Genomic DNA, 24540 nt, shown 5'->3' on the forward strand with positions numbered 1-24540 from the left:
TAGTTGGTTGGTATTTGCAACTATATACGAATGAATGCAAGTATGTAAATAGGTATTCACATAAATACATTCAAATTTATGGAAAAATGAACAACAACAAAAAACACTTGTAACAACATGACTACTTGTTCTATGTATGTACATTTATGTATATAAACAGTAATTATAGATATGCGTTAAATCAATAAACATACACTTTATTTATCACTAAATTCAATACTTCCGGCAGACATGAGCGACAACAAAGCGTTTGGTTTAATTTTTAAACTACATATAGAAAACAATCATATATGTATGTATACATATATTACAACAAATTTAAATAAGACACAAAGAGGAAATTATTTAACTTCACTATGGTATATTTTTTTTGCAGGAGCACCTATGAGTTTACGACACTAATTAGCATAAAATATACGCATATGTACACAAATAAACATACATACAGATGTACATATGTACATATTGTACACAACATGCACCCTGACTGCAGCACTTTCATGTATTCCACTACGCCTACGCCCTTTTTGAGGCGTCTTTCAATATTAAGAGTGTGTAAATACTTAAATTTAAGGGTTCGGATGTGTATTTACATACATATGTATATTTACTTAATTAAATATTTTCACTTTAAGCCAAATTTCAATTTTCTATTCATCGGAAGAGGATATCCATTCTAGTGTACATACTTATCTATCTGCATTCATACTGCATACATACATACCTACATAATTATGAGCGAGCATACACCCATACATACATATGTACATTTATAAAAATGTCAATGCATGCGCCCTTAACTAACGTCAGACTGCGAATTCTGTAACTTCACCTCCTAAACTTGTAATCAGCATAGCTTAAGTAAAAGTTGCACTTCCATATACATACATATCACAATAATACAAAATAAAATATTTAGTTGCATACATATGTATGTATGTATGTACATACATATGTACTTATGTACAGAGGCAGCACGAAATTAAAGCTTTATAAAGTTCAAAGATTCGATTTTTCACAAATAACTAATACACTTTGCACATATGCAGACGAAAATTATTTTTTGCTACCAAAGTAGAAGTTTACAAATAAAAAAAAAGTACTTCTTATACTCACAAATATGAGAGATTGCACTCACCACTTGATTTTTATAATATATATGTATATGTATATTCTATGCTGGTGACCCACACATACACATAAACAAGCGCACACATTTAGTTTTTGACTACAATTCTGCAATTTCGATAAGCCGTGTGTATTTTATATCGATATATTAAGAGGCAAACGTTCTCTAAAGTCAAAACTCTCTATAAAGATCGGATTCTTATCGTTCGGTTGCTTAGAATATATTATTATTTTTATTTATTATAACAGTTGCGATAGAAGTTATATTGTGAATGCAAACAAAAATTAATCGATTAAGTTGGTAAAGTGCTGTCAAACGTAACAAGTATCGATTTACTACAAGTATCCCTAAAAAAATATATCGATACCTATAAAAATGCAGCTCTGCGCAATCTTTTCCATCTCCATGGTGTGACCATTCTTGATTTCTTCTTCCCTTTTTCTCAGCAGCGTGCCGCGTGTTAAGGTTTTATAAAATAAATTTCGAGATGTCTACGGAAGACCATGATACCGAATTTGCCACTGTCGATTCTGGCGCAGCCCAAACATTTCCTATGCAATGCTCGGCTTTGCGTAAAAACGGTTTCGTGATGCTCAAGGGACGTCCGTGCAAGATTGTGGACATGTCTACATCTAAGACTGGCAAGCATGGCCACGCCAAAGTCCACCTTGTCGGCATCGACATATTCACACAAAAAAAATATGAAGATATATGCCCCTCTACCCACAACATGGAAGTGCCCAATGTGAAACGCGAGGACTATCAACTCAACGACATTAGCGATGATGGCTACCTCTCTCTAATGTCCGACAGTGGCGATATACGCGAAGACCTCAAACTTCCCGAAGGACAATTGGGTGCATCATTGCGCACGGATTTTGATAGCGGCAAAGATCTATTGTGTACCGTACTAAAAGCCTGTAACGAAGAGTGCGTCATTGCCATAAAAACCAACACAGCATTGGACAAGTAGGCTATCCTAAGCTGTCATGAACCGAAAGTGTAATGATAAAATGAAGTAATATCAATTAAATGATTCTACAAAACAAATTGGTAGTTCGCATATGCATATACAAACATGTATCAACATATCAGCGGATCTTGGGATATTTTAGAGGCATATTTTCCTTTTTGGCTACGATGTTTTTCCCTCACGCATACATATACATATGTACATACGTACATATTTGTATGTATGTATTAAGAAGGGGCATTGCAGGTCGAGCTAACTTGTATATGTATGTGTGCATTCGTATGGTTGCAAAAAATTCATATATATACTGCATACATATATGTACATATGTATATATATGTATACACATGTGTATGTAAAAATAAATACATAAATATTTAGAAGTAAAACATTTGCAAAGCACATCAAATGAGCTGGTAAATAAAGTTAATAATAATAATTGAATGTCACTTTAATAGATACATGGTAACGTACAACAAAATACATATTTTTGAATACATTAGTATTTATTTATTTGTACATACGCACGTATGGAAGGCCAAGTACATTTGTATATAGAATACATTTTTGTGATTTGCACAGCATTGGTAAAAAATAAAAAACCCTTGCACCTTAACAGTGTACGACTAGTTTCCACACCCTTTGCCCGATTTCATTAAAAACTCTAGCTCTAAAACTATGTATGTTTAGAATATATAGCATGTACATATGTACATATGTATACATACATACATGTGTATATATAATTATACTTGTACCGGTACCGACCATAAAACGTTGTGCAGTGAGAGGTGACCAAATAACTACATATCCTTAAAGACAAAAATATTAAAAAAAAAAAAACCAAATTTTTGTGAGATTTATTATAATTATTTATTATAAATTTGATCTCCGCATGGAATGAAGTATTATACCGTTCATTTAACCTTGCCCTTCCTCGACACAACCATTGAAATCTTACTTTTAACCTACTCATATAGTATGCTGATTTAATTTTTTTTTTCTTATATTTTAGGCATTAATAATGCCGAATTATAGTTGATTGGTCAATGTTGCTCATGCTCACATATTTAGTTGCTATATCGATATATTTATATCGATAAATGTAAATGATTATGATTTGAAATTCTGTGACACATACTGAAGTTAAAAAACTGATTTATCTAAGTTGCTTGTTGAAATATTTATATGCAAAAATTAGAAAATAGAAATATATGATACTTATATATACGATATGTATATATTAATTAAACAACGAACCCCTTTCTAACTTTAGAAAAAACAAAATAATTATTTTTCCATTCCCGTTTTTTATTCTAGAAGCAACAAATTTACAAGTTAAAATACCGTTGAGCCTCTTTCTCGCACCCATTTTTAGATGATACGTGTCAAATGCTCGTTTCGATTCTGCGTTGTTTGTATCCTTCTCGAACCAATGAGACAGTTTTACTACTGTGCTTGTCGCACAATTTTGTCGATAATACTTGCATATATCGATGTTTACTTCCAATTAGATTGCACCATTTCTTCATTGTTGGTCGAAAAATGTTCGCGTTACGTGCTGCCGCCAAAGCTGATAAAAACTTGCTGCCATTTTTGGGGCAATTGAGTAAGTATTAATACATGAATTGCTTATTTGGACTAAAAAGTGTTGAGATCGCACATTAGAAATATATTTGTAGGTAGCATGTTGGAGTTTAATTTTTCTATTTAATGCATTTGGGTTGAAATGTCTTTAATGGCAAAGAACATAACCTAAATGTATTGAGAGTTAAATGATTGCATAATAATCAGACTAACTTGGCTACAAAGGATAAAAGTCAAATGTGTTACATGTATATACGAAGAAAAGTGTAAAATATATAAATTTTCATATTTTACATAGTCACCTGCATTATGTAAGAGCCATATGCCTGATTATATACCATGTTATTATACATACATAAAAAAAATGTATGTAAATGCTATGATGAATTACAAAGTAATATTTGCCTAGATTGGTTTCATTACAAAGAAAAGTAAAAAAAAAATTGTTAATTTTTCATAATACTTCATTTTGTCAATATGAGCAATGAGGTACCCGTTATAGCTGTGACGTAACGAAAAGTGTGTAAACTTAAAAACTAATTATTGGGATTTCAGCTCGCGGTCATGCCGCTAAGGCATCTGCCAAGGCGGCCGCTGGGGCCAACGGCAAAATTGTAGCCGTAATTGGTGCCGTTGTTGATGTACAGTTCGACGAGAACCTGCCGCCGATTTTGAACGCTTTGGAGGTTGACAATCGTTCTCCACGCTTGGTGTTGGAGGTTGCCCAACATTTAGGTGAAAACACTGTCCGCACCATAGCCATGGATGGTACCGAGGGCTTGGTTCGTGGACAGAAGGTTCTCGATACTGGCTATCCAATTCGTATCCCAGTGGGAGCTGAAACTTTGGGACGTATTATTAATGTAATTGGTAAGTGTGGAGTTAGCTTTATCCTCTAGCTAAGCTTTGGAATAATAATATTGTTTGTATTGTAGGCGAGCCCATCGATGAGCGTGGTCCAATTCCAACCGATAAAACAGCTCCAATTCACGCCGAAGCACCTGAATTTGTTGAGATGTCTGTTGAGCAGGAGATTCTCGTTACTGGTATCAAAGTTGTGGATCTTCTAGCCCCTTATGCCAAGGGTGGCAAGATTGGTCTTTTTGGCGGTGCCGGTGTTGGCAAGACTGTCTTGATTATGGAGCTGATTAATAATGTGGCTAAGGCTCATGGTGGTTATTCGGTGTTCGCTGGTGTCGGTGAACGCACACGCGAGGGCAATGATTTGTATAACGAGATGATTGAATCCGGTGTCATTTCACTTAAGGACAAGACATCAAAGGTCGCCCTGGTCTACGGCCAGATGAACGAGCCTCCAGGTGCTCGTGCTCGTGTCGCATTGACTGGTCTGACCGTGGCCGAATATTTCCGTGACCAAGAGGGGCAGGACGTGTTGCTCTTTATAGACAACATTTTCCGTTTCACCCAGGCTGGCTCTGAAGTGTCGGCATTGTTAGGTCGTATTCCATCGGCTGTGGGCTATCAGCCAACTTTGGCCACTGATATGGGTTCTATGCAGGAGCGTATTACGACTACCAAGAAGGGTTCTATCACGTCTGTACAGGCTATTTATGTGCCGGCTGATGATTTAACAGATCCAGCTCCAGCTACAACTTTCGCTCATTTGGATGCGACCACTGTACTGTCGCGTGCCATTGCCGAGTTGGGAATTTATCCTGCTGTAGATCCTTTGGATTCTACCTCTCGTATCATGGATCCTAACATCATTGGACAGGAGCACTACAACGTCGCTCGAGGTGTTCAAAAAATCTTGCAGGATTACAAATCTCTACAGGATATTATTGCCATTTTGGGCATGGATGAGCTGTCCGAAGAAGACAAACTGACAGTCGCGCGTGCACGCAAGATTCAACGTTTCTTGTCACAGCCATTCCAGGTCGCCGAGGTTTTCACTGGCCACGCCGGTAAGCTTGTTCCTCTGGAGCAAACCATCAAGGGCTTCTCTCAGATTTTGGCTGGAGAATACGATCATCTACCCGAAGTTGCGTTTTATATGGTTGGTCCCATTGAAGAAGTTGTCGAAAAAGCCGATCGCCTGGCTAAAGAAGCAGCCTAAACTGTTCACTCGTCAGATTTAGGGCGTGCGGATTCGCATGTTATAATGAGTTAAGCTAAAAGTTGTCAGGGCCTCCAACCCAAATATAATCAATAAAATGTATTTAAACAACTCCAAATATTTTCTGTTATAGTCTACATGTGGAAAGTCAGATTTACAATTTGACTTGGATTTGAGAAAAAGCTGAGTAAAGCGCGAGGCAAGAGTTCAAATTCGAATACAATTTTAGATTTTTAGAAAGTGATAAATTCATTCTATAATATATATATATATAGAGTACACAATTTCTTACTATGTATATATGTATCTGTGTACATGGTATGCTGGTTTTGTGGGAAAGTCTTAATGCAGTAATTGAAATTTTCCTATCGGTTAGCACGTTTGAAATATTTCAACTCGCTCAATGTTGCTTGTTTATATGTAAGTACATCGTCTCAGCTAATATTGTTTAAACACTTGACTAAAATACGGAAAACGATATCATGAAAATCATCAAATTGACATAATTAAGCTCTGTCTGTCTGAACTTGGAGACTAGAAGAGCTATAGACACAAAATTTTAAACGTAACCTACTTCTTAACCATATTGTTATTTTAAAATGTAATTCATTACAAAATGTAATGTGTATTAGTTGCTGTCAGAGTTGTCATTGTCCCGGTCCGGAACAATACCTATGCTGAGATTATTACTATGCAGTAAACTTAAAAGGTACATGCATATAAATTGTACTTACATATATATAATTATGTATAAATTTAATAGCTAAATCTATTGGTATTGCAGTCTAAAAATTTATCGCTATAAAAGTAAAGATACCTTGTTAAGATTGATGATAATTGTAATATTTTATTTAGTATGTATTTCATAAATAATAAATATAGATTTGTAATTATATTGACTTTTCTTTTAACATCTTTTTAATTTTTTTAGCATTATGTGTTGCGTTAAGTAATGTTTATTCTGGGGACATGAACTACAGGAATTATTTCATATAGGCCATCGTATTTTTATATGCTTGCAAAGCTTGAAGAAATATTAAAGATATTCATTTCATGTTTTTAAGTTTAACTTTGTTTAATAATAGGCATTCGATAAACAATTATTTATTTCGATCTTAGTTTGTGCTGCTTACAAATTTTCATTGATAAAAATAGAATTTGTTATAATGTCATATAATATATTGTATCATAAGTATGATTCAGAATATTTAATTTTAAAATATCTTTATATTAGAAAAATTAGTTTGAAGAGCGTTATGGAAAATGCATACAACATTAAAGTACAAATACATAGTGTGTGTGTGTGTACTGGCTCTGAGTCCATAGTATATTATTTAACTGCTTCATTTTCAAATTACAATGATTGTTATACGTGTTATCTGTACTAACATGTTTATCCGCCCTTTTCACATTTTTATATACATTTACAATTATTTATATATGTATGTATATGCATATATATATATATTTATCTATATGTGCTGCACGATATACAAATATAGTACTAAGTATAAGTATTTTGAATACATTTTATTTCTAAAACAAAACGGTATAACAATAAATTAAATTACTGCGATGCGTTTCAATGATTCAAATTTGATCTGAATAAAATAGAAAAACGTGAAGAAAACTTTTGATAATACGTGTTAGTTTTGTGATTTGGTAATAGGAAAAATTATTAAAATTTAAAATTAAAATATAACATTTAAGTTCTTCATAATGGAAGTTGATCATACATTTATATATGTACAATAAATATTCGTATGGCTATAGTACAAATTTCCTTGCACAAACTTACACACATTAATAATACTCGTTTTATACACGCGGCTTATTTGCAACGAAAATGTTTCGAATAAATTCTGACGTACTGACAAAGATAATTTATTATTTGCAAATAGATTTATTCGTTCAATACAAAGAAAATGTATACATATATGTTTAAATTTTTAGGTAACGAATAAACAGTGATTTGCTGTGTGAAATAGTTTCTACTTGCACGTAGTTTGCGTATGAACGCTATTGTGATGGATAGTAGTGTTCGCCGAAGTGCTATGCGAGCGTAGCTGCGGACGTTGCAGAAAAAACATGCTGTGACGCCTAAGCTATTATGTGTATGTGAGTGTGTATGCTTTCTGCGATCTCCTAGTCGAAATATATCAAAAAGTTGGCTGCGCTCAACTTAATGCGCTCGTGCATTTATAACTTCCATTACATTCCAAGAGAATTTGTTGATTGCACTAGATCGGTATTCTGCTTCAGTTTATGTGCTTATGATTATACAGAAATGTATAAAAAATGTAATTAAACAATTATTGAAATACATAAATAAAATGCTTGTATTAGCATCCGTATATATATTCTATTTGTTTGCTTTTGATAACGAACATATGTATGTATGTATTATTTATGCAAACCGCCAATGTGCACGTTATATCTGTTTCCGAATTTTAATTTCATATTTATGTCAAAATCTTCAAGCATTTTGGCCTATAATTTTTAATAATTAGATAATTCACATTCATTGATTACGACATTTTTACTTGCTTTGGTTTCAAACATTTTCTGCAGCTTAAATGCATACTTACTTTATATTTATAATTTTTTGCGTGTATTTCACATGGTTAGATTTGCTTGTTACAGCATAAGTATATTTCTTATTTTTAAATTCAAGTATATATATGTTTTCCTATATCTTTTGGTTTTAGCTAAATAAGTAAATCAGATACGTATGTATGTACACATGTATTTATGGCACATATACACATGTTTGTATGTTTTATGAGAATGTGTATTAATGTCTGTTGTGATGTATGCAGTTAAAGAATTATTGTGTAATCAAAGAGATCATTGTCAATAAATTGTAACAGGCTGTTTAAGAGAAAAATTACGGTTGCATGAAATTGGGTGCTTTCAAAGGTGATATTGTGTATGTATGTCTGTGCATTTAAATTTATTTATGTAAATTTGTGTATTTTTCCAAGTTCAAGAAAGCTGAATATATTAATAAGCAACATAATGACAATTGTATGTGTATTCAAACACATGCTTATTCTGGATATCTGAGAAAGCAACTCCCTTGCGGAAACATCGAGAAATATCATTTAAGGATCAAGTTGAAATTACAATATAAAGTTTCGATTCATTCTTAATTTTTTTTAAAAAATTTCGATTACATAATTTTACGTTTTCTGGACACGTTTAAGTTAGTAATACATTCAATTTCATTATATAGTGTTTATGTTGTGTCTCTTCACTCTGACTGACTCGCAGTTTGGGTAACAACATTTAATTAAAACATAAATATAGAATAGGAAATATATGATATTTTGAAAACTGAAACGGTCAAATTAGTTAGATTTGACGCTTCTATTTAAAACTAACTAACAATATTTTGTTTCTATTTCTTGTTTGTTTTCATTCATTTTGATAAGAATAAGTGTGCTTCATTTGCCATGACTATAATGCTGCTGCTGGATGTTGAATCTACTGCAGCATACGTAATTCAGTGTTTTATTAATATGTTGCTAATTAGTAATATCTTTTGGGACCGTGTCCATTAAACTGGCCTGCCTACTTTTGCTGCGGTATAAAATCAAAAGTTGTGGCTCCACTTATTTTGCCCGAGGCACTTCTATGAAAGTGAACATTTTGCCATTTGTTGTCGCGTCTATGCCATACTCGAGTTTCCTCAGATTGATGGGTGTGCGCGTGCCCTTGCCTAATTATGGCAGCAAATAAAATAAATTTTATACGGGGAGATTTTTATTGAAATTCATGTGAATAACTTACTTATCAATGTACTGCGTAAGTCTCACATAGGCGATGCAAGCAGCCTCCTCTCCAAGTAAATGCACATGGGGATTTAATATTGTAGTATTTATGGCTTTGCAATTTTTACCAAGTACTGTAAAAAAAAGGCTTATATGTATATAAATATACGCTAAAGTTTATTCTATCTTACCATTTTCAAAATAGAATTTGTGAAAGTCAATTCCTTCAACCAAGTTGCCCAGGGCTTCTGGTTCAAAAGCAGTAAGATGAGGGTCGCATATTTTACTGAAACAAACCGAAACGCGATGTAAATTAATATAGTAAACTATTTCTGCTTTGCGACTCTTTGCGTCACTAATTTTTTTATTTTCCTTTATAACAACTTACGTGTATCCGTCAAAGTCACCGCTGTTGATAGCTTCAATCAGCTGTTCTGTAATCTTGATGATCTCCTGTCGTCTAGCTGCTTTTTACATTGATGTTGTACAAGCAGATGTATGTATGTTAGACATTTTTTGTGCGGAACCGATAAATCAATTTTAATACATGGTTAAGAGTTGAGACAAAGTTGAATTTGAAAAATGAATGTATATTGTTTTGTTGCACAAAGTTTTGAAGTTTAAGTACAACCACAACGACGGATGATATACAATTTGATACAAGTAAGAGATGATATATGACCAATTTTATCGGTTCCAACGAACCAACGCATCATCAATGCAACAAAATCACGATCAATACAGACGTACCAAAACCAGCCGAAAACGAAAAAAAACAATTAAAAAGAAAATCGGTAAAAGCTCGTTACAAATTTAAAACAATATATGCATGTATGGTACATTTCAATAGCTCTCATATATATATATATATTATATATATTTTTTGATTTTTGATGTTCTTATTTAATTTAAAAATTTTGTTGTTAATAAATTTTGTTGTATTTACTTGTATGCTGTTTATGTATATGTATGCATTAATTAAGAGAAATCACTAAATAAAAGTATCAGTAATATTCTAGATATACGATAATGAACAGAGTATCAGCTACAAATATTTATACTGTTTTTAACACACACTTTTCCATATCGATTAATCAGTAAAAGACTGTGATAATCCAAATATATATATTTAATATACAAAGTCAAGGAGGAGCTGTACTTTACTTTGTAAACAAATAATAATATATACTTTTGAATATGAAAATGCACAAGTATATAAATAAACCGATTATAAAGCAGATGCGATATTTATTTGGAGCACATTAGACATGCAATGTATTAGATGTATGTATGTAAGTATATATTTTATAACGATAGTACATACATATATTATAGCCCTATTATACATACCTGAGGAGCATTGCGAGTTTCCAGAGATTTGCTGGCATGTTTTTGCAGGACACACAATCCTTATTTCTAAAACGCAAATACCATGTTCATGTATGATACACATTTGTATTCATTCATGTACATGTACATTTATAATTATGTGCTTTACTGGTTACAAAATCAAGTAAATAAGTTTTTTTTGCGAGTATGATATGACAAGAATGAGTTTTTAATAAATCGTTATTTTGGAGACCTAAAGAAAGTACGTACTGCATACAAATCAGTCTAAGTTGGCACATACCTCTATGTATGTATTTATGTTGTGTTTTAAAGAAAGAATCGGGTAGCAAAATGGGCAGCATTTATAGCTAGAAGAGACATTTATGCATGAGATGCAGCTGCAAGTGTGCGCAGACGAAAACATAGTCGAGGTATAAATACATACATTCTCAATCTTTTGACCCCGCCTGCCTTCTTTTGTCATGCATTAAATAGTGGAAACGAAAATTCAGTATGTTTTCCTTAACTCGATATACAGCAAAACTTTATCAAGCGATCTGAAATAGACCGGAAACAATAGAATACAATAGACAAAAAGCATATAAGTTACTACCAAGCGAGAAAGTTACAGATCTACTTTTGCTATCGAAAGTAATGAGGTATTGTACAAATACAAGCCATTCTATAAGCAAAGTACTACTGTCAGGGTAGACTGGATAGGCATACTCACCTCAATCTTTGAGGCTGTACAATTGCTTTTAATGTTAACTCTTAAGATTTTAGCCTAGCGTAGGAAAATTTTATCGACCACCGTTAAGATGAGTTGGGTTCGCAGGCATTGCTGACGAATTAGAATATGACATCTAGTTGATTTCAGACGACGCTCATATTGATTACAGATTGCACAGTCAATACCCATAAGTACATATACATAAAAAATCATCACACATAAATAAATCTGTTATGACCAGTTAAACCAGTATTTTATAATTAGAAATATGTAAGAGACATGTCCAATCCCTTGAAAATGTTTGATGGGCTTAACAAATTCGTACTATATATATATCAACACAAAATAAGTGGTTATATAGCAATCCCAAATATCAATCCAAATTCAGAAGTTCCAACGCTGAAAGTAATACGAAACCGTATGAAGACGATGTATTTAATGTGTGGATATTTTAAATCATTTGAGCACGATAACTGACTAAGACAGTTGGAATTAAATAATTCTCGCATACAAACTCTATGAATAAACTCATAACACCATAAGAAACTGCGCATTGATATTGGAATGTTTTAACATGATAAATAGTTATTGGATGGAATTTACAGCAATGTTTGTGTATTTCTGTCAGTATATATGTAAGTTAACAATTAAATGTAAATAACTAAAAATTGCTGACAAGCATTTACCTTCTGGATCTTTTGATATGACTGTGGTACTGCGATCAACGATTCCTTTTTTATCTTCTAAAATAGAGTAAATGTTTTTATAATTTAAAATTTTATAATCTGGACTCCAATATACTTATACATGTACATATATTTCAAGGGTAAATACTATCGAATTTGTACAAATTATTGACATTTAAATCCCCGCAAGCTAGCAGCCAATACTTCAACAAGAACTCACTTAATATTTCGGCTGGAGTTATAGTCTCATCGAACTTAAGCCTTTTGCATTTAAGTGCCATTTTTGTTAATGGCTTGTATTTAATTCAGTTAATTGAATAGAACTAAGTATAAAAATTTCAAATTTAATCTACTTAACTTAATAATGTTCAATAAAATTCTGTTGAAATGTTACAAATGTGTTAGGTTTCGAAATCAATTCATTTTTTGGATTTGGTTAGCTGTTTTACTAGAATAGTTGCCTCCAAGGACTGCGCAAAGTAACCGAGGCTGCTAAGCTAATTTCAATAATGATATCAGTATCAGAGATATATCTCTGGTGACATTTATAAAAATTTTATAAAATTACAATGGTCGGAATCGCTCATATATATATATATATGAATATATTTATATTGTATTGTGTGAAATTATTAGTATGCCTATGCATCCAAAAATGTTACTTGGAGAATGGATAGGTGATTAAGGCTATATTAAAATGTTGTGCTTACTTTATATATGTATTTACTGCAATTATGAATCTCATTTGTGCAAATATAAAAATTAAAGAGTTTTGGCAAAGGCTAATCATATGAAATACATCGGATCTGAATGCATAATTAGATAAAACGGTGCATAAAAAGATTACAGAAAATATCGGTTATATGACGTACTCAAGCCATTTTTATTTATTTATTTTAATACACATATTGCATTTAACCAATTATTGCACACAATATAGAATTGCCAAATGTTTGAGAATTTGATGAATTAGACATATAACCAATATTTACTGAAATTAAAAAAGCAAAATAGTAAATGCAATTGTACACAAGCAGATGGACTTAATGTCTTTATAAATTAAAGAATATGACAATTTAAAGGCAACAACATTAAGTAAACGTGCACAGTTCCTCCTGAATTTAATCCATATTTGACAAGATTAAAAGTGATCCTCGTTATTCCAGTAAAATACATTAATTGTACCATGGTATAAATAAACTGATTGTAAGAGCCCTGAAGACCAAATAAGTTCGTTTACATACATATAATTATATATATATATAATATATAATTTTTACACAATTTTGGTATTATGTTTTTTGGCTAACGTATTTGCCTAAGCTTTGCAAAAAAAAAAAGAAATAAATAAATAAAAACTAAGAAAAACAAAATAAATACAAATGGTAATAAGACATTGATATATTAAAAAAAACTTCAACAACCTCGCTCTTTTTGGCTCTCCTATTCTTGCACATAGTTTGAATAACTCTTGTGCTATTATGTGCTATTTTGTGTATCCGACTAAATATTTACCCTTGACATCATCGTCCTCCAGTGTTGTGCTCGAAGAATCTGTTGACTCCTTAACCTGAGATCCATCCCCCTTTTTGGTGATCATACTTCTGCCTGTAATTAAAATCATTTAATTAGCAGAGATATTTTCAATTAAGAGTACAGCGTGCTTACTGGAGAAATTCCTGGTGGCAAGCATTGTTGTGAGTATGGCTCCTTTGAGCTTGCGACGCGCATTAAATTTCTTGAGACAGTCAACAGTTTCTTGGCGGTGGACAACAGAGGCTACGCGTTCTCGTTGCTGCGAAATAATTTAAATGGATTAATTCATGTCAGCATGCATAGCTAATAACAACATACACATATCCATGGGTGCTTGAGGGCCTCTGCAGCAGTTATTCGCTTATTTGGATTTACAGTAAGCATTTGATTAATCAAATTCTTTGCTTCTGGCGTCACAGTGTCCCATTCTGGTGAAGGATACTAATGGAAATGTAAAAGGTAGGTTTCATTGTGAGGAATAAGTGTGTAAATGTAAAGTATTAGCATCAGGATGCGTATAGTTAGTATGAATGGTAATAGTATTACTATTAAGATATTCTACAATAATGATAAATTCGTACATCATATGCTCCAGCCTTTATCTGTGAGTACAAACGATGCTGATCCTCGTCCCAAAACGGCGGATAGCCAACCAGCAATATATAAAGAATAACTCCTGTTGATACAGTTGAAATGAACAGAAATCAATCATTAAATATCTTTATATGTACCTACATACACAAGTAGAAGCAATGTAACTGCTTACCACATGCCCAAATATCCACCGATTTGCCATACGGCTCCTTCTTCAACACCTCAGGCGACAGATAGCCGGGAGTACCAGCGAATCCGAACCAGGCTTGGTGATCGCCTTGCACTTCAATGGCTAGACCAAAGTCAGCGAGTTTCACAGCTGCACCCTTTGCCTTACTTGCTAATAGTAAATTCTCAGGTTTGAGATCCCGATGCACCACACCATTTTGATGGCAGTGATTTACTGATTCCAATATTTGTTGAATACAATGTGATGCATCAGCCTCTGAATAAAATTCACGTGCAACAATATCTTCGAAAAGTTCACCACCAGTCACACTGCAAATGTATTTTCACGGTCAATTAGATTGGTTGATTTTTTGCCGTTAGTTCATGTTAAAATTGTAAAGGTTTTTTTTTAATTTCACATCGCTCACACATACAGGGAAGCCATTTAAATTTGCCAAAATTACAATTTATAATATGGAACAATACAATTTATTGCGACAATTGATCTCCGGGTGGTTGACTGTCCCCACTGGGATAACCAGATGAAAAAATATGCGATGTCAATGAAAAATATGCATTTAGTTGCAATTGCTTAAGCTCCCCAATTACGCTATATCATTGTTAGTTTAAATAAATATCTTATCATTTATTTGGATAAACAATGTTTCTTTTTGTTTTTCCACAGCAATAGGTCAAAATTTAATTGGCTTACCCTGTCGTATAGGGACCATGGAACACAAAGACTGCATTATTGCAATAAATTAATTCCTTAGGTGTTGGAAATTAAAATATTAAACTATGGAAACCAAAGATTAATTAATAAATATTAAACTATGGAAACCAAAGATTAATTTCCAACACCTAAGGAATTAATTTATTGATATGAACATCTTTGTATGTGTAAATATTTTCGACATCGATTTTTTCAGAACGGAGCATTAAATAGTTGGAAGTTTGAGTATATGTGCACACGCACATTTATACACAGGCATTCACTCTATGCGAATGAGAAAGGGATGAAGTTTGAATCTCAATTAACAATCGTCAAGTCATTGCTAATTTTACAGGATACAAAAGCCTTGAAGTCGTTGAGCGCCAATTGTTACTTACAGGTCAAAAACAAGATAATGATAGTTCTCCTCCTGTATACTGTCATGCAATCGCACTAAAATTTATGAAATGGAAAGGTTACAAAAATCATGTAAAAAACATTATTATATTTATTTTTGTATATTTGTACATGGTAAGATAACACATACCAATATTAGGATGGTGAAGTTTTCTACATATACGAGCTTCGCGTTCTAGCTTTTGAAAATCTGCAAAAAAAAAACACAGAAAGTAAATAAAAAATTACATATTTCGTCTTCTTTAAGAGATAAATACAGGTCTCTTCGGCCTTCAATCATTATTTAAGAAACATTTTGCATTTCATTTGATAAAAGAGAATTAAACAATAAAAGTTTTTGTTAAAAAATTTGTATAAATAGTAATATCGGGCCGGGCTTTTTATATATTTTCAGGTACTGTCGGGGCTTAAAAAAAGGCCCATCCCTATATTATATATTATCAATTACATACATATGTATAATATAATATAATATTAATAATACAAATAATCTATAACTTTGAAGTTTACTCCCAATTGCATATAATAGATTTTTAACATTATTAAATTACAATAAGCTCCTACAAAATCATTTTTAGGTATAAGCTTTTTCACTCACCTCTTGCTGTTAGCTTTTTGGTGTTTATAATCTTTGCGGCAAACTCGAATCCTGTTGATTTTTGCACACATCTTTTTACTATGGAAAAAGCGCCCCTAAAGGAACAAACCAAAATATTTAAAATTACAAAAGACCCTGGAAATAGAAAGTGTACTTACTTTCCAAGTTCTTCTTTGATGTCATAATTGTCCGAAAAACGCGTACAGGCTGCTGGAGCAGCCATCGCGATGGCACACTTGAGAAAATCTATTGTGTGTGTGTCAATGTAGGAGTTGTCTCTCAGATTGTGTTCCTCCTATTTATGTATGTTGTCCAGAAGTATAAGACGATCTGAATATACAACCATAACTAGGTAATTAACAAAAAGCATTACATAATTTTTACACATACTAATTAATATTACGTTTGCATTACATACATACATATGTACTTACATCATTTTGTAAATTATTTCAAGTTAATTAATTTCTTAAATGCGGTTTGTTATATATGTATATGTATGTATATAAATACAATATTAGTTTCATAGACAGGGCTGAAAAGTTTTTGGTATTTAATCGATTTATTTACTAATATATGTACATACATACATACATATGTATGCTTTAAGGGAAAGCCGATATTACGTTCACGGTCACACTGCGAAAACACATATATATGTATGTATGTATTATTTCCTTTATTGGAGTTTTGTACATATAAAAAGTACATACATGCATATACTAGATGATATGTATGCATAGAATTTATTGCTTGCATTTTTATTGTCTATTTAAGATATGTATATATATGTATGTATGTACATGCATACTTATGCATTTAATGCCGGTTATATGTACATATGTATATACAAATGTTTGTGTTTGTACATATGTATTTATGTACATACATATGTATCTTTGGTGCATATAACTGAACATTACAAAACAATTAATTTCATCCACAGCAATGCGACAGGTGTCTCTGACGAACGTTATTTGTAAAAAGATTTGATCTCTCTTTTTTACTTCTCGCAAAATTTCATGTCCATGTATGTATGTATACATTTAGGAAATTTAGCGTCTGCGCAATACAGGCATTCTTAATTGCCAAGTTGTGCAGTAGAGAATATGATAATAAAAAAAATAAACACATACACTTCTAGGCACCTTTCCAAAAAGATTTAAGAATTAAAACGTTTACTTTGCAGCGCCACCTTGTGCTAGACTCATCCGTGAAGAGTGCTTGAGCTTATGTTCATATGTTTGTTGAATTTCAAACAAATCTGTTAACAATTTTTAGCGTAAATCGCTGTTTACGTATACATACATACATATGTATGTCTTTCATCTACAGCACAAAAATATACATATGTAACCCACCATCGGTGGGTAATGTTGTATTGTCACCATAAATATCTCATCTAATTGTTTTGAAAAGGATTATAAATACCAAAATCCAATTGAAAATACATATGTATGCAAGCTACCCGCTTGCGGAAAAAATGCTTCCCTTATGAATGAATGTTTGATCCATTGTAGCTAAAGTATTCAATGAACATACATACATACATATGTATATGTATGTACATATTGATCGAAAATTTAACGATTTTTACATATTATTTGCATATGTACATATTGGAGCCCTGCAATGCTGACGTAGATTTGAAAAACTTTTTTAGAAATTTTGTATACTCCTGATTGCACAACTATAAATTATAAAGAAGTTGGCAGTATGCAGCACATTAATTGTACATTGTTGGAGCCAAAAAAATGTGGCTTGGCAACTAAATATGATGCAAAACTGTACAACAATGTTTTCTTGGCATGGGACGGAGGAGAAGTATGAGTGTGAAAACTATACAACTAATACGAAGTAAGAAGCATTATTTAAACTTAAGCAATTATAAATAAATCAAAATATATATTTTTTAATTTGAATTATTTGTATGTGTATACATATTTGAAAATTGATGTCACAAGCATTATGTTAGGATTTAGTTAAGGACAGAAATCGCATATGACTCGAATGCAATATTGATTACGAACATTTACTCCGCTAGGCTAAAGAACATATGTATGTATGTATGTATTACAGTCTTATGTGTATATACATATGTATGTACATACAAATGACCGACAAATGATATGTAAGTACAAAGACCTACTTGGATTATTTAAAAGGGCCTCTTGGTAAACTTAAAATTATTTACATATACATATATATTTACATATTTACATACATACATATGCATAAATTTACTTAAAATTTTGCACGGAGAAAAAAAATAATTTTTGTGCATCCATATCTGCATACATACCTACATATACGTATCATTGTGTACCTAAAAAGAGTGTTTAAATACATACATATATGTAAGCATTATATACTTTATTTTCTTATTATTATTTTTGTATTGTCCTGACTATGGGAAACTTTGTTGATTTAACTTGTTCATGAATACATGCATATGTACATAAATGTACATACATACATACATACATATGTACATAAATGTACATACATACATATGTATGTATGAGCATGTAAAGTATGTCAGAACTTTGTTTCACTCCCAGGATAAAGCACGCATACTCCATAAATGAATGCACTTCTGATACATACTTATACTACTTACTTACATTTATTGTACATATATATGTACATTTATTGTACATATATATTGTACATACAAAAACTAACATCTAAGAACTTATGTATATGTACATATATGTAGTACATATTATGTACATAAGTATATGGACATGTATGTATATGAAGAATTCGTATTTTTTTTTGCTTTGTATTGCATTAAATGGTATGGTCTCAACATATTCATTTATTTTTGGGTCTTATAGTAGATTATATTGAATTTTTTATATTGGGACTAACACACAGACGAATAAAAGTTTTTTATTATCTATATTTTAAATTTCTAGTGTGTATGTACATGCTTAACAAAACCAGTGACACGACGTTCGATGTATATATATATATATATATATATATATATATATAACTTTTTTATATATCGGTATCAAGTATATATGTATGTATTTATATACATGAATATATGGAACACAATTAAATATCTGCAGACCGTCCGTTGGCAACCGAATTGAATTCAATACTAAATGTTTCTTCATGTCGATTCTTAGCAGGTACAAGAGAAAAATGATATGGACAAACATATATATACATGTATGTATGTATATATAGATTATATCTCTATAAATGCGCTTTCTGTATCTCAAATCGTGGGTTTTGTGCTCTCTCTCAGGTTTTGAGCGCAATCGACGGGAAACTTTCGAGATAGCGAGAGTTTTTCCCCATTTCCACGCATGCTTGGCAAAAGCTTTTACTGTTCCAAGTATTTCTGTCCGATGCTTAAAGCTTACATTTGTACATAATGTAAGTAAGTATGTTTTTTCATCGGTATGAAAGTGAAAAGGCTTATTTTATATGCATTAAGACTGTTACAGCTGTTAAGTTAGGCAGATGTGCAGATTTTTGAGTAGTGCTTTGGAGAATAAACTACCTACCTACATAAGCAGTATTACAACCTTATTTTTTAACAGCTTTGCAATATAGATATTCATATTTAGGAAATTAATTAATAAAATGTTGAAATGTTGCTGAAAAATGTATTCATATAAATTGAAACAGTGTTCAGGTTATGTATATTGCTGGATCTTGCTATTTGCTGGATTCATAATAATTTCAAATAAGAATCTGCATTTTGCTAAGCAAATTAAACTTTCATATATGTAGCTGGTAGCCAATAATATGTTTTTTTATATTCAAAACTAATTTTAGCCATGAACATGACTTAATCAATATGAAAATACATAAAAATAGCGTATCTATTGCATATCAGAGAACGGCAATTGTGACACTTTTTAAGCACAATGGTGGCACACACAAAAATCAAGTGCGAGACCATCCGCGCACAATGACAACTCGGGAAAAAATACGCACACGGGCACAACAAAGAATTGCTTGTGCGGGGCACAAGCAGGCGCCCACACCCAGAGATCGAGAAAAGTCCGTTGTGTTTTTACCACACGAAGCTGTGCGTGCCAAAGGAAATGTGTGCGCGAAGGTCCGATCGGTGGACTTATAGCTAAAATGCTGAGGATATACAGATATCTGCTTGCTTTTGGTCTCGCTTCTTGTTCTAGCCATTTCGGCAGCGGCGCCGACGCGAACAGCATAGGTAGTTCGAATCTAGAAGCACACATATAAAATATTTTGACCCTTTTTTAGTGTTTTGCTTCGGTAGTATTGCTAAGCGTGCGTACAATGCTGCTGAAATCATTTTTTATACGCACAAGTAATTGCACCAGAGTTTTTAGTGGTGCGTGCACTCATACCGTTCTCTGATGTATGTATATATAAACTAATTATGTAAAATTAATTTAAAATAAATAAATACTATCGGAATTTATGCTTGAATCAAATGTATGATTACACAATACTACTGTATGTACATAATACAATTCATGCTTGTCAATCATACCAACAATATTTTAATGCTGATGGCAATTTTTGACGAGACACTCTAATATCTCATATATTTTATATAAATATATATGTATAAATGTTAATAAGTCTAAAAGAATACACAGTTTAAGTTTGGATAATTTTTATTATGATTATCGTGTAATTACGAGTATTTATGGAATATTACTGATATCTCCTTAAGGTTGTGAGGTCATCCGGCTCGTCAATACCTGTACACGGCGGGCATTGCAACCTTTGCAAAGTACATGATCATCTAAGGGATAGCATCCTCGTCCATCCGCTTCCGATGATAATAAAAGTCCACAGTCCTGTTTAAAATTAATAATATTAAATAAAATTGTTTATAAATATTTATTAACAAAAAAAAACTTAATTTGCATTGTCAATTGTATGTAATTCTCATATAATTCTTTAAATAATAATGCTTAAATTAATGAGAAAATAAGCACATGCGTAACATAACCACTATATCGGACGACTGCAGTCGTTGTCGTTAAGAATATGTGGGAAATATACTATTTGTTTAATTTAGTTTATTGAATTCAGTTGCTGATCATTAATATTTATGTTAGTTTTTTTTTTTTTGATCATTTCCATATATACTGCATTCCATAAATACTCCATAGTTTTTTTTTTTTTTTTTATCATTTTATAATTATCGCTACTTTTGAAAATTATCGATAACCCTTTGATTTATAAATATCTTTAGAATTGTCTGTAATTATTTCATGTCTTTTGTATTAATTGATAATAGCTCTATAAATATCCACTTCCCTATTAAGCTCCTTTCTATCTCTTACACACTTATCCCATTCAAATAAAATAAAAGAAAATTCTATTAAATAAATCTTTCTAGATTGGTTCTTGCCATTTAACGTTACCATAATTAAAGTTTGAATATTCAAAATGGCTCTTTCTCTAACATACTATTACATTACACAAGTATACATGTTCTTTTCACACTTTTTACAATATCATTGAATCGTTATAAAATATGATGACAAGGCATACCTCACATTTGTAGCATTCCAAGTGAAAGCTACGGTCAAGTGCAACTACTCGCACTGTTTCTTCTTGGCCTGGATCCGGCATTATGGGATCTTTACAAACACAGCAACGGGGAGCAAATTTCCTATATATTGTTAATTGATATTATTAGAGCCAACAAATACAGCTTTGAAACATAAAGAAACATACTTATGAAAATCGGCAATACAATAATTTTGATTTGTCGCATCAACTGTGAATGGAATAGCTGAAGAATGGAATACATGTTTATACATATGTTTACAAAAAATGTACAGGGATGCTTACCATCCAAACTATTTCCACACACAACGCACGTGAAGCATTGTGGATGATATGGCTTTCCAGTTGCTCGAAGTATTCTTTCCAATATCGGCTTTAAGCATACGGAACATTTTTCAAGTGTCTGTAGATAGTCATATTCGCAGAATGGTTTCCCATCAAGAGCGTAAAATGGTTTTCCTTGCAAATTAGCCTGGCATTGGGAGCAAGTGAAGCAGGAAATATGATATATTTGATCCATAGCTGTGCAGCCGCTATTTTCACCCAGTACACGCTCTCCGCATTTAGAACACCTACCTAACTTGGACACTTAAGCTGAATTAATATACCAAAATACTAAACAATTGTACTGACCGTAAGTATCGACCTCGTTAGTTGTATCAATAGAATTCAATTGAAATTGACCCACACTGCCATCCCCTTCAATTCCTTTAGTAAGGTTTGTGCGGCTATGATCTACCTTACCACCAGCTAGAGCATTGTCATTGCAATATATTGATGTATTTTCTCCGATTGCTGTGGGAATTTCATTAACATATGATGCGTACATGTTGTAATTAGCGCGGGATAAGCAGCTAGGTGGCCGAGGGTTTATTGGTTCATATATTGAATCGTAATATGTGGAAGAACTCTACAGCAAATGCAACATTATTTTTTAATATATTTAATGTGATGAGCACTACTTCACTTGTGTACATAATAACAAGCTTGATGAAATTTACCTGAGATAGTTCACCATAGCCACAGTATTCTGCACCCCGTTTGCCATGAAAGTCCTACAATTAAATCCAACACAAATACCGAAAATTGTTCGCATTAAATTTGATTTTCAATTTTACCTTTTCAGATATGGTTTGGTCGGCGAATTGATTTTCATAATTCTTGTGTGACATTTTCGCTGATCTGTCCTTGCTGGATAGATTTTCTAAGAACTCTATGCGTTTGTTAAAACCATTACTGGCTCGGTGTAATTCGCTGTAAGAAGAGCTAACGGGGCTTGGGGGTGGTGGTAAGTCATCTTCCAGATCCTTTTCTGTTAAGGGGCAAGTATAAATACAAAGTGGTCTGGGATCGGTGAACACTGTACTGGAGTCTGTAATACAAAATTTACCGTTGTGCTAGCTGTTTTCTATAGTTTTTTTCACCGACAATTTATATTATGATAAAATTCAAATACGCAAAATGGACTCACTTTTCACATTTGAATAATATCCGTATGCAGTATTATTTCTGATGAACTCATCATTTTGATGTGATCCGGCATTGCACGAAATAGGCATTGATGTGTTTTGGCTTGCACATGAACTGAGGGACGTCGACGATAGCCTTGGGATAGTTGACATGACTTCTGTTCCTGTTCCATTTCCTAAAAGGCCTTTTTTTTCCAACTGCAATTTATGATAAGCCAATGCCTCTAACTGCTGCTCCAATACAGCAGGATTGTCCAAAGTAGTTTGACTGGTGATCGGGCTATCACCACATTGATCAGAATAAATAGGTTGCTTGCGCATAAGTACGGCACCAACTCCGCGAGCAGGTGTCTTGCTGCCAACCAAATCACATCCACTCAGTGGACGAGAATACAACGGTTCTCGGGAAATCTGCTTGCTGAGTGGCACCTAACAAAATTATGTATTGTACATACAGTATATATTGTATTAATATCAGTGTAAAACTACCTGAGGTATTGAACTTTTTAGTGGTTTAGGTGGAATTGAGGGCGTTGATACCGAAGAAATATCCTTATCATTCGTATTGTTAGCTTTCTGCTGCAAACTATTAACAAGCGCTGCCACCTTTCCAGGCTTCACGTATCTGTCGCTGTTGGAAGTGTTACTAAGTATTGTTAACTGCCTTAACTGCTCATTCAAATTATTCATTTTGTAAGAAAGCTGCGCTAGGTTCGAGGGCTGTGTAATATTCAGGCAACCGTTTGCCGATAAGGGCGGATTGATTTAAATAATTTAGTACACACTTAAATATCGGTATACATATATGACGCATATCACATGCATGAAGAATGACATCTTTAATGGCAGCATAATAAATTTCACCATTAATATGTTCCTATTATTTTTTTTTAGGGATGCTACTTTAATACCATTGATCTAGGGGTGGAGACTATTGATGGCACTGGCCAACACTATCGATGGTTTTCCATAGTGTTCGATAGTTATCCATCACATAAAAGCAGATTTTATTGAACATTTATATATTTTAGTTTACATTTTTGGCATCGGAAGAGTAAGTAAAAATATGGGGTTTTATTTAACTGTCGCCATTGTTTATATTAATTAAGTAATATTACAGTTAGTAATATATACAAAGTAGTATTGTTTTAGAAAGATTGTTAAAATCCTAACTAGCCTGTATAAATAGATTTCAATATTGGACAACTTTTCAAATAATTCCATAAT

General features: G+C 32.5%; 4 protein-coding genes across 12 annotated transcripts; 2 read left to right on the plus strand and 2 right to left on the minus strand.

Moving 5' to 3' along the window:
• Positions 1 to 1557: 1557 nt before the first annotated feature.
• On the plus strand, positions 1558 to 2179 carry LOC108607353 (eukaryotic translation initiation factor 5A). The gene has a single exon (XM_017998046.2). It carries the CDS (start codon positions 1617 to 1619, stop codon positions 2100 to 2102), a length of 486 nt encoding a protein of 161 aa, XP_017853535.1. The 5' UTR covers positions 1558 to 1616; the 3' UTR covers positions 2103 to 2179.
• Positions 2180 to 3605: 1426 nt separating this feature from the next.
• On the plus strand, positions 3606 to 5884 carry LOC108607415 (ATP synthase subunit beta, mitochondrial). Its single transcript, XM_017998206.1, has 3 exons — positions 3606 to 3711; positions 4245 to 4559; positions 4625 to 5884. Exons 1-3 carry the CDS (start codon positions 3648 to 3650, stop codon positions 5764 to 5766), a joined length of 1521 nt encoding a protein of 506 aa, XP_017853695.1. The 5' UTR covers positions 3606 to 3647; the 3' UTR covers positions 5767 to 5884.
• Positions 5885 to 7451: 1567 nt separating this feature from the next.
• LOC108607385 (calcium/calmodulin-dependent protein kinase type II alpha chain) lies at positions 7452 to 18647 on the minus strand. 9 transcript variants are annotated; one of them, XM_017998128.2, is made up of 16 exons: positions 18612 to 18630; positions 16468 to 16639; positions 16310 to 16404; positions 15842 to 15901; positions 15693 to 15747; positions 14587 to 14912; positions 14402 to 14496; positions 14139 to 14261; positions 13953 to 14079; positions 13800 to 13892; positions 12285 to 12341; positions 10890 to 10955; positions 9928 to 10003; positions 9731 to 9825; positions 9559 to 9673; positions 7452 to 9487 (listed from the first exon to the last, which is right to left on the minus strand). In XM_017998128.2, the coding sequence occupies exons 2-16, from the start codon at positions 16530 to 16532 to the stop codon at positions 9340 to 9342; spliced, it is 1596 nt and encodes a 531-aa protein (XP_017853617.1). In that variant the 5' UTR covers positions 16533 to 16639; positions 18612 to 18630; the 3' UTR covers positions 7452 to 9339. The 9 variants fall into 9 exon arrangements, 8 of the variants coding, with proteins under 8 accessions (XP_017853617.1, XP_017853615.1, XP_017853619.1 ...); XM_017998126.2 differs by having other exon boundaries at positions 9928 to 10006; XM_017998130.2 differs by lacking the exon at positions 12285 to 12341 and having other exon boundaries at positions 18612 to 18631.
• Positions 18648 to 20907: 2260 nt separating this feature from the next.
• LOC108607344 (zyxin) lies at positions 20908 to 24213 on the minus strand. The gene is made up of 9 exons (XM_017998028.1): positions 23803 to 24213; positions 23316 to 23742; positions 22963 to 23216; positions 22846 to 22899; positions 22478 to 22754; positions 22130 to 22420; positions 22013 to 22070; positions 21827 to 21947; positions 20908 to 21123 (listed from the first exon to the last, which is right to left on the minus strand). Exons 1-9 carry the CDS (start codon positions 24001 to 24003, stop codon positions 20992 to 20994), a joined length of 1815 nt encoding a protein of 604 aa, XP_017853517.1. The 5' UTR covers positions 24004 to 24213; the 3' UTR covers positions 20908 to 20991.
• Between the last annotated feature and the right edge of the window lie 327 nt (positions 24214 to 24540).

The sequence above is a fragment of the Drosophila busckii genome, chromosome 4, assembly GCF_011750605.1.
Source record: "Drosophila busckii strain San Diego stock center, stock number 13000-0081.31 chromosome 4, ASM1175060v1, whole genome shotgun sequence".
Classification (NCBI taxonomy): Eukaryota; Metazoa; Arthropoda; class Insecta; order Diptera; family Drosophilidae; genus Drosophila; species Drosophila busckii.

Coding starts and splice junctions, on each gene's coding strand:
- LOC108607385 (XM_017998126.2), bottom strand. CDS start 16,532: ATGGCTGCTCCAGCAGCCTGTACGCGTTTTTCGGACAATTATGACATC. Junction 14,497..14,586: donor GGTGGATATTTGGGCATGTG/GTAAGCAGTTAC, acceptor CTGTATCAACAG/GAGTTATTCTTTATATATTG. Junction 9,488..9,558: donor CTTACGCAGTACATTGATAA/GTAAGTTATTCA, acceptor TGCCATAATTAG/GCAAGGGCACGCGCACACCC.
- LOC108607344 (XM_017998028.1), bottom strand. CDS start 24,003: ATGAATAATTTGAATGAGCAGTTAAGGCAGTTAACAATACTTAGTAAC. Junction 22,900..22,962: donor ACCAAACCATATCTGAAAAG/GTAAAATTGAAA, acceptor ATTTAATTGTAG/GACTTTCATGGCAAACGGGG. Junction 21,948..22,012: donor TGTATTGCCGATTTTCATAA/GTATGTTTCTTT, acceptor AACAATATATAG/GAAATTTGCTCCCCGTTGCT.
- LOC108607353 (XM_017998046.2), top strand. CDS start 1,617: ATGTCTACGGAAGACCATGATACCGAATTTGCCACTGTCGATTCTGGC.
- LOC108607415 (XM_017998206.1), top strand. CDS start 3,648: ATGTTCGCGTTACGTGCTGCCGCCAAAGCTGATAAAAACTTGCTGCCA. Junction 3,712..4,244: donor GCCATTTTTGGGGCAATTGA/GTAAGTATTAAT, acceptor TTGGGATTTCAG/CTCGCGGTCATGCCGCTAAG. Junction 4,560..4,624: donor ACGTATTATTAATGTAATTG/GTAAGTGTGGAG, acceptor TTTGTATTGTAG/GCGAGCCCATCGATGAGCGT.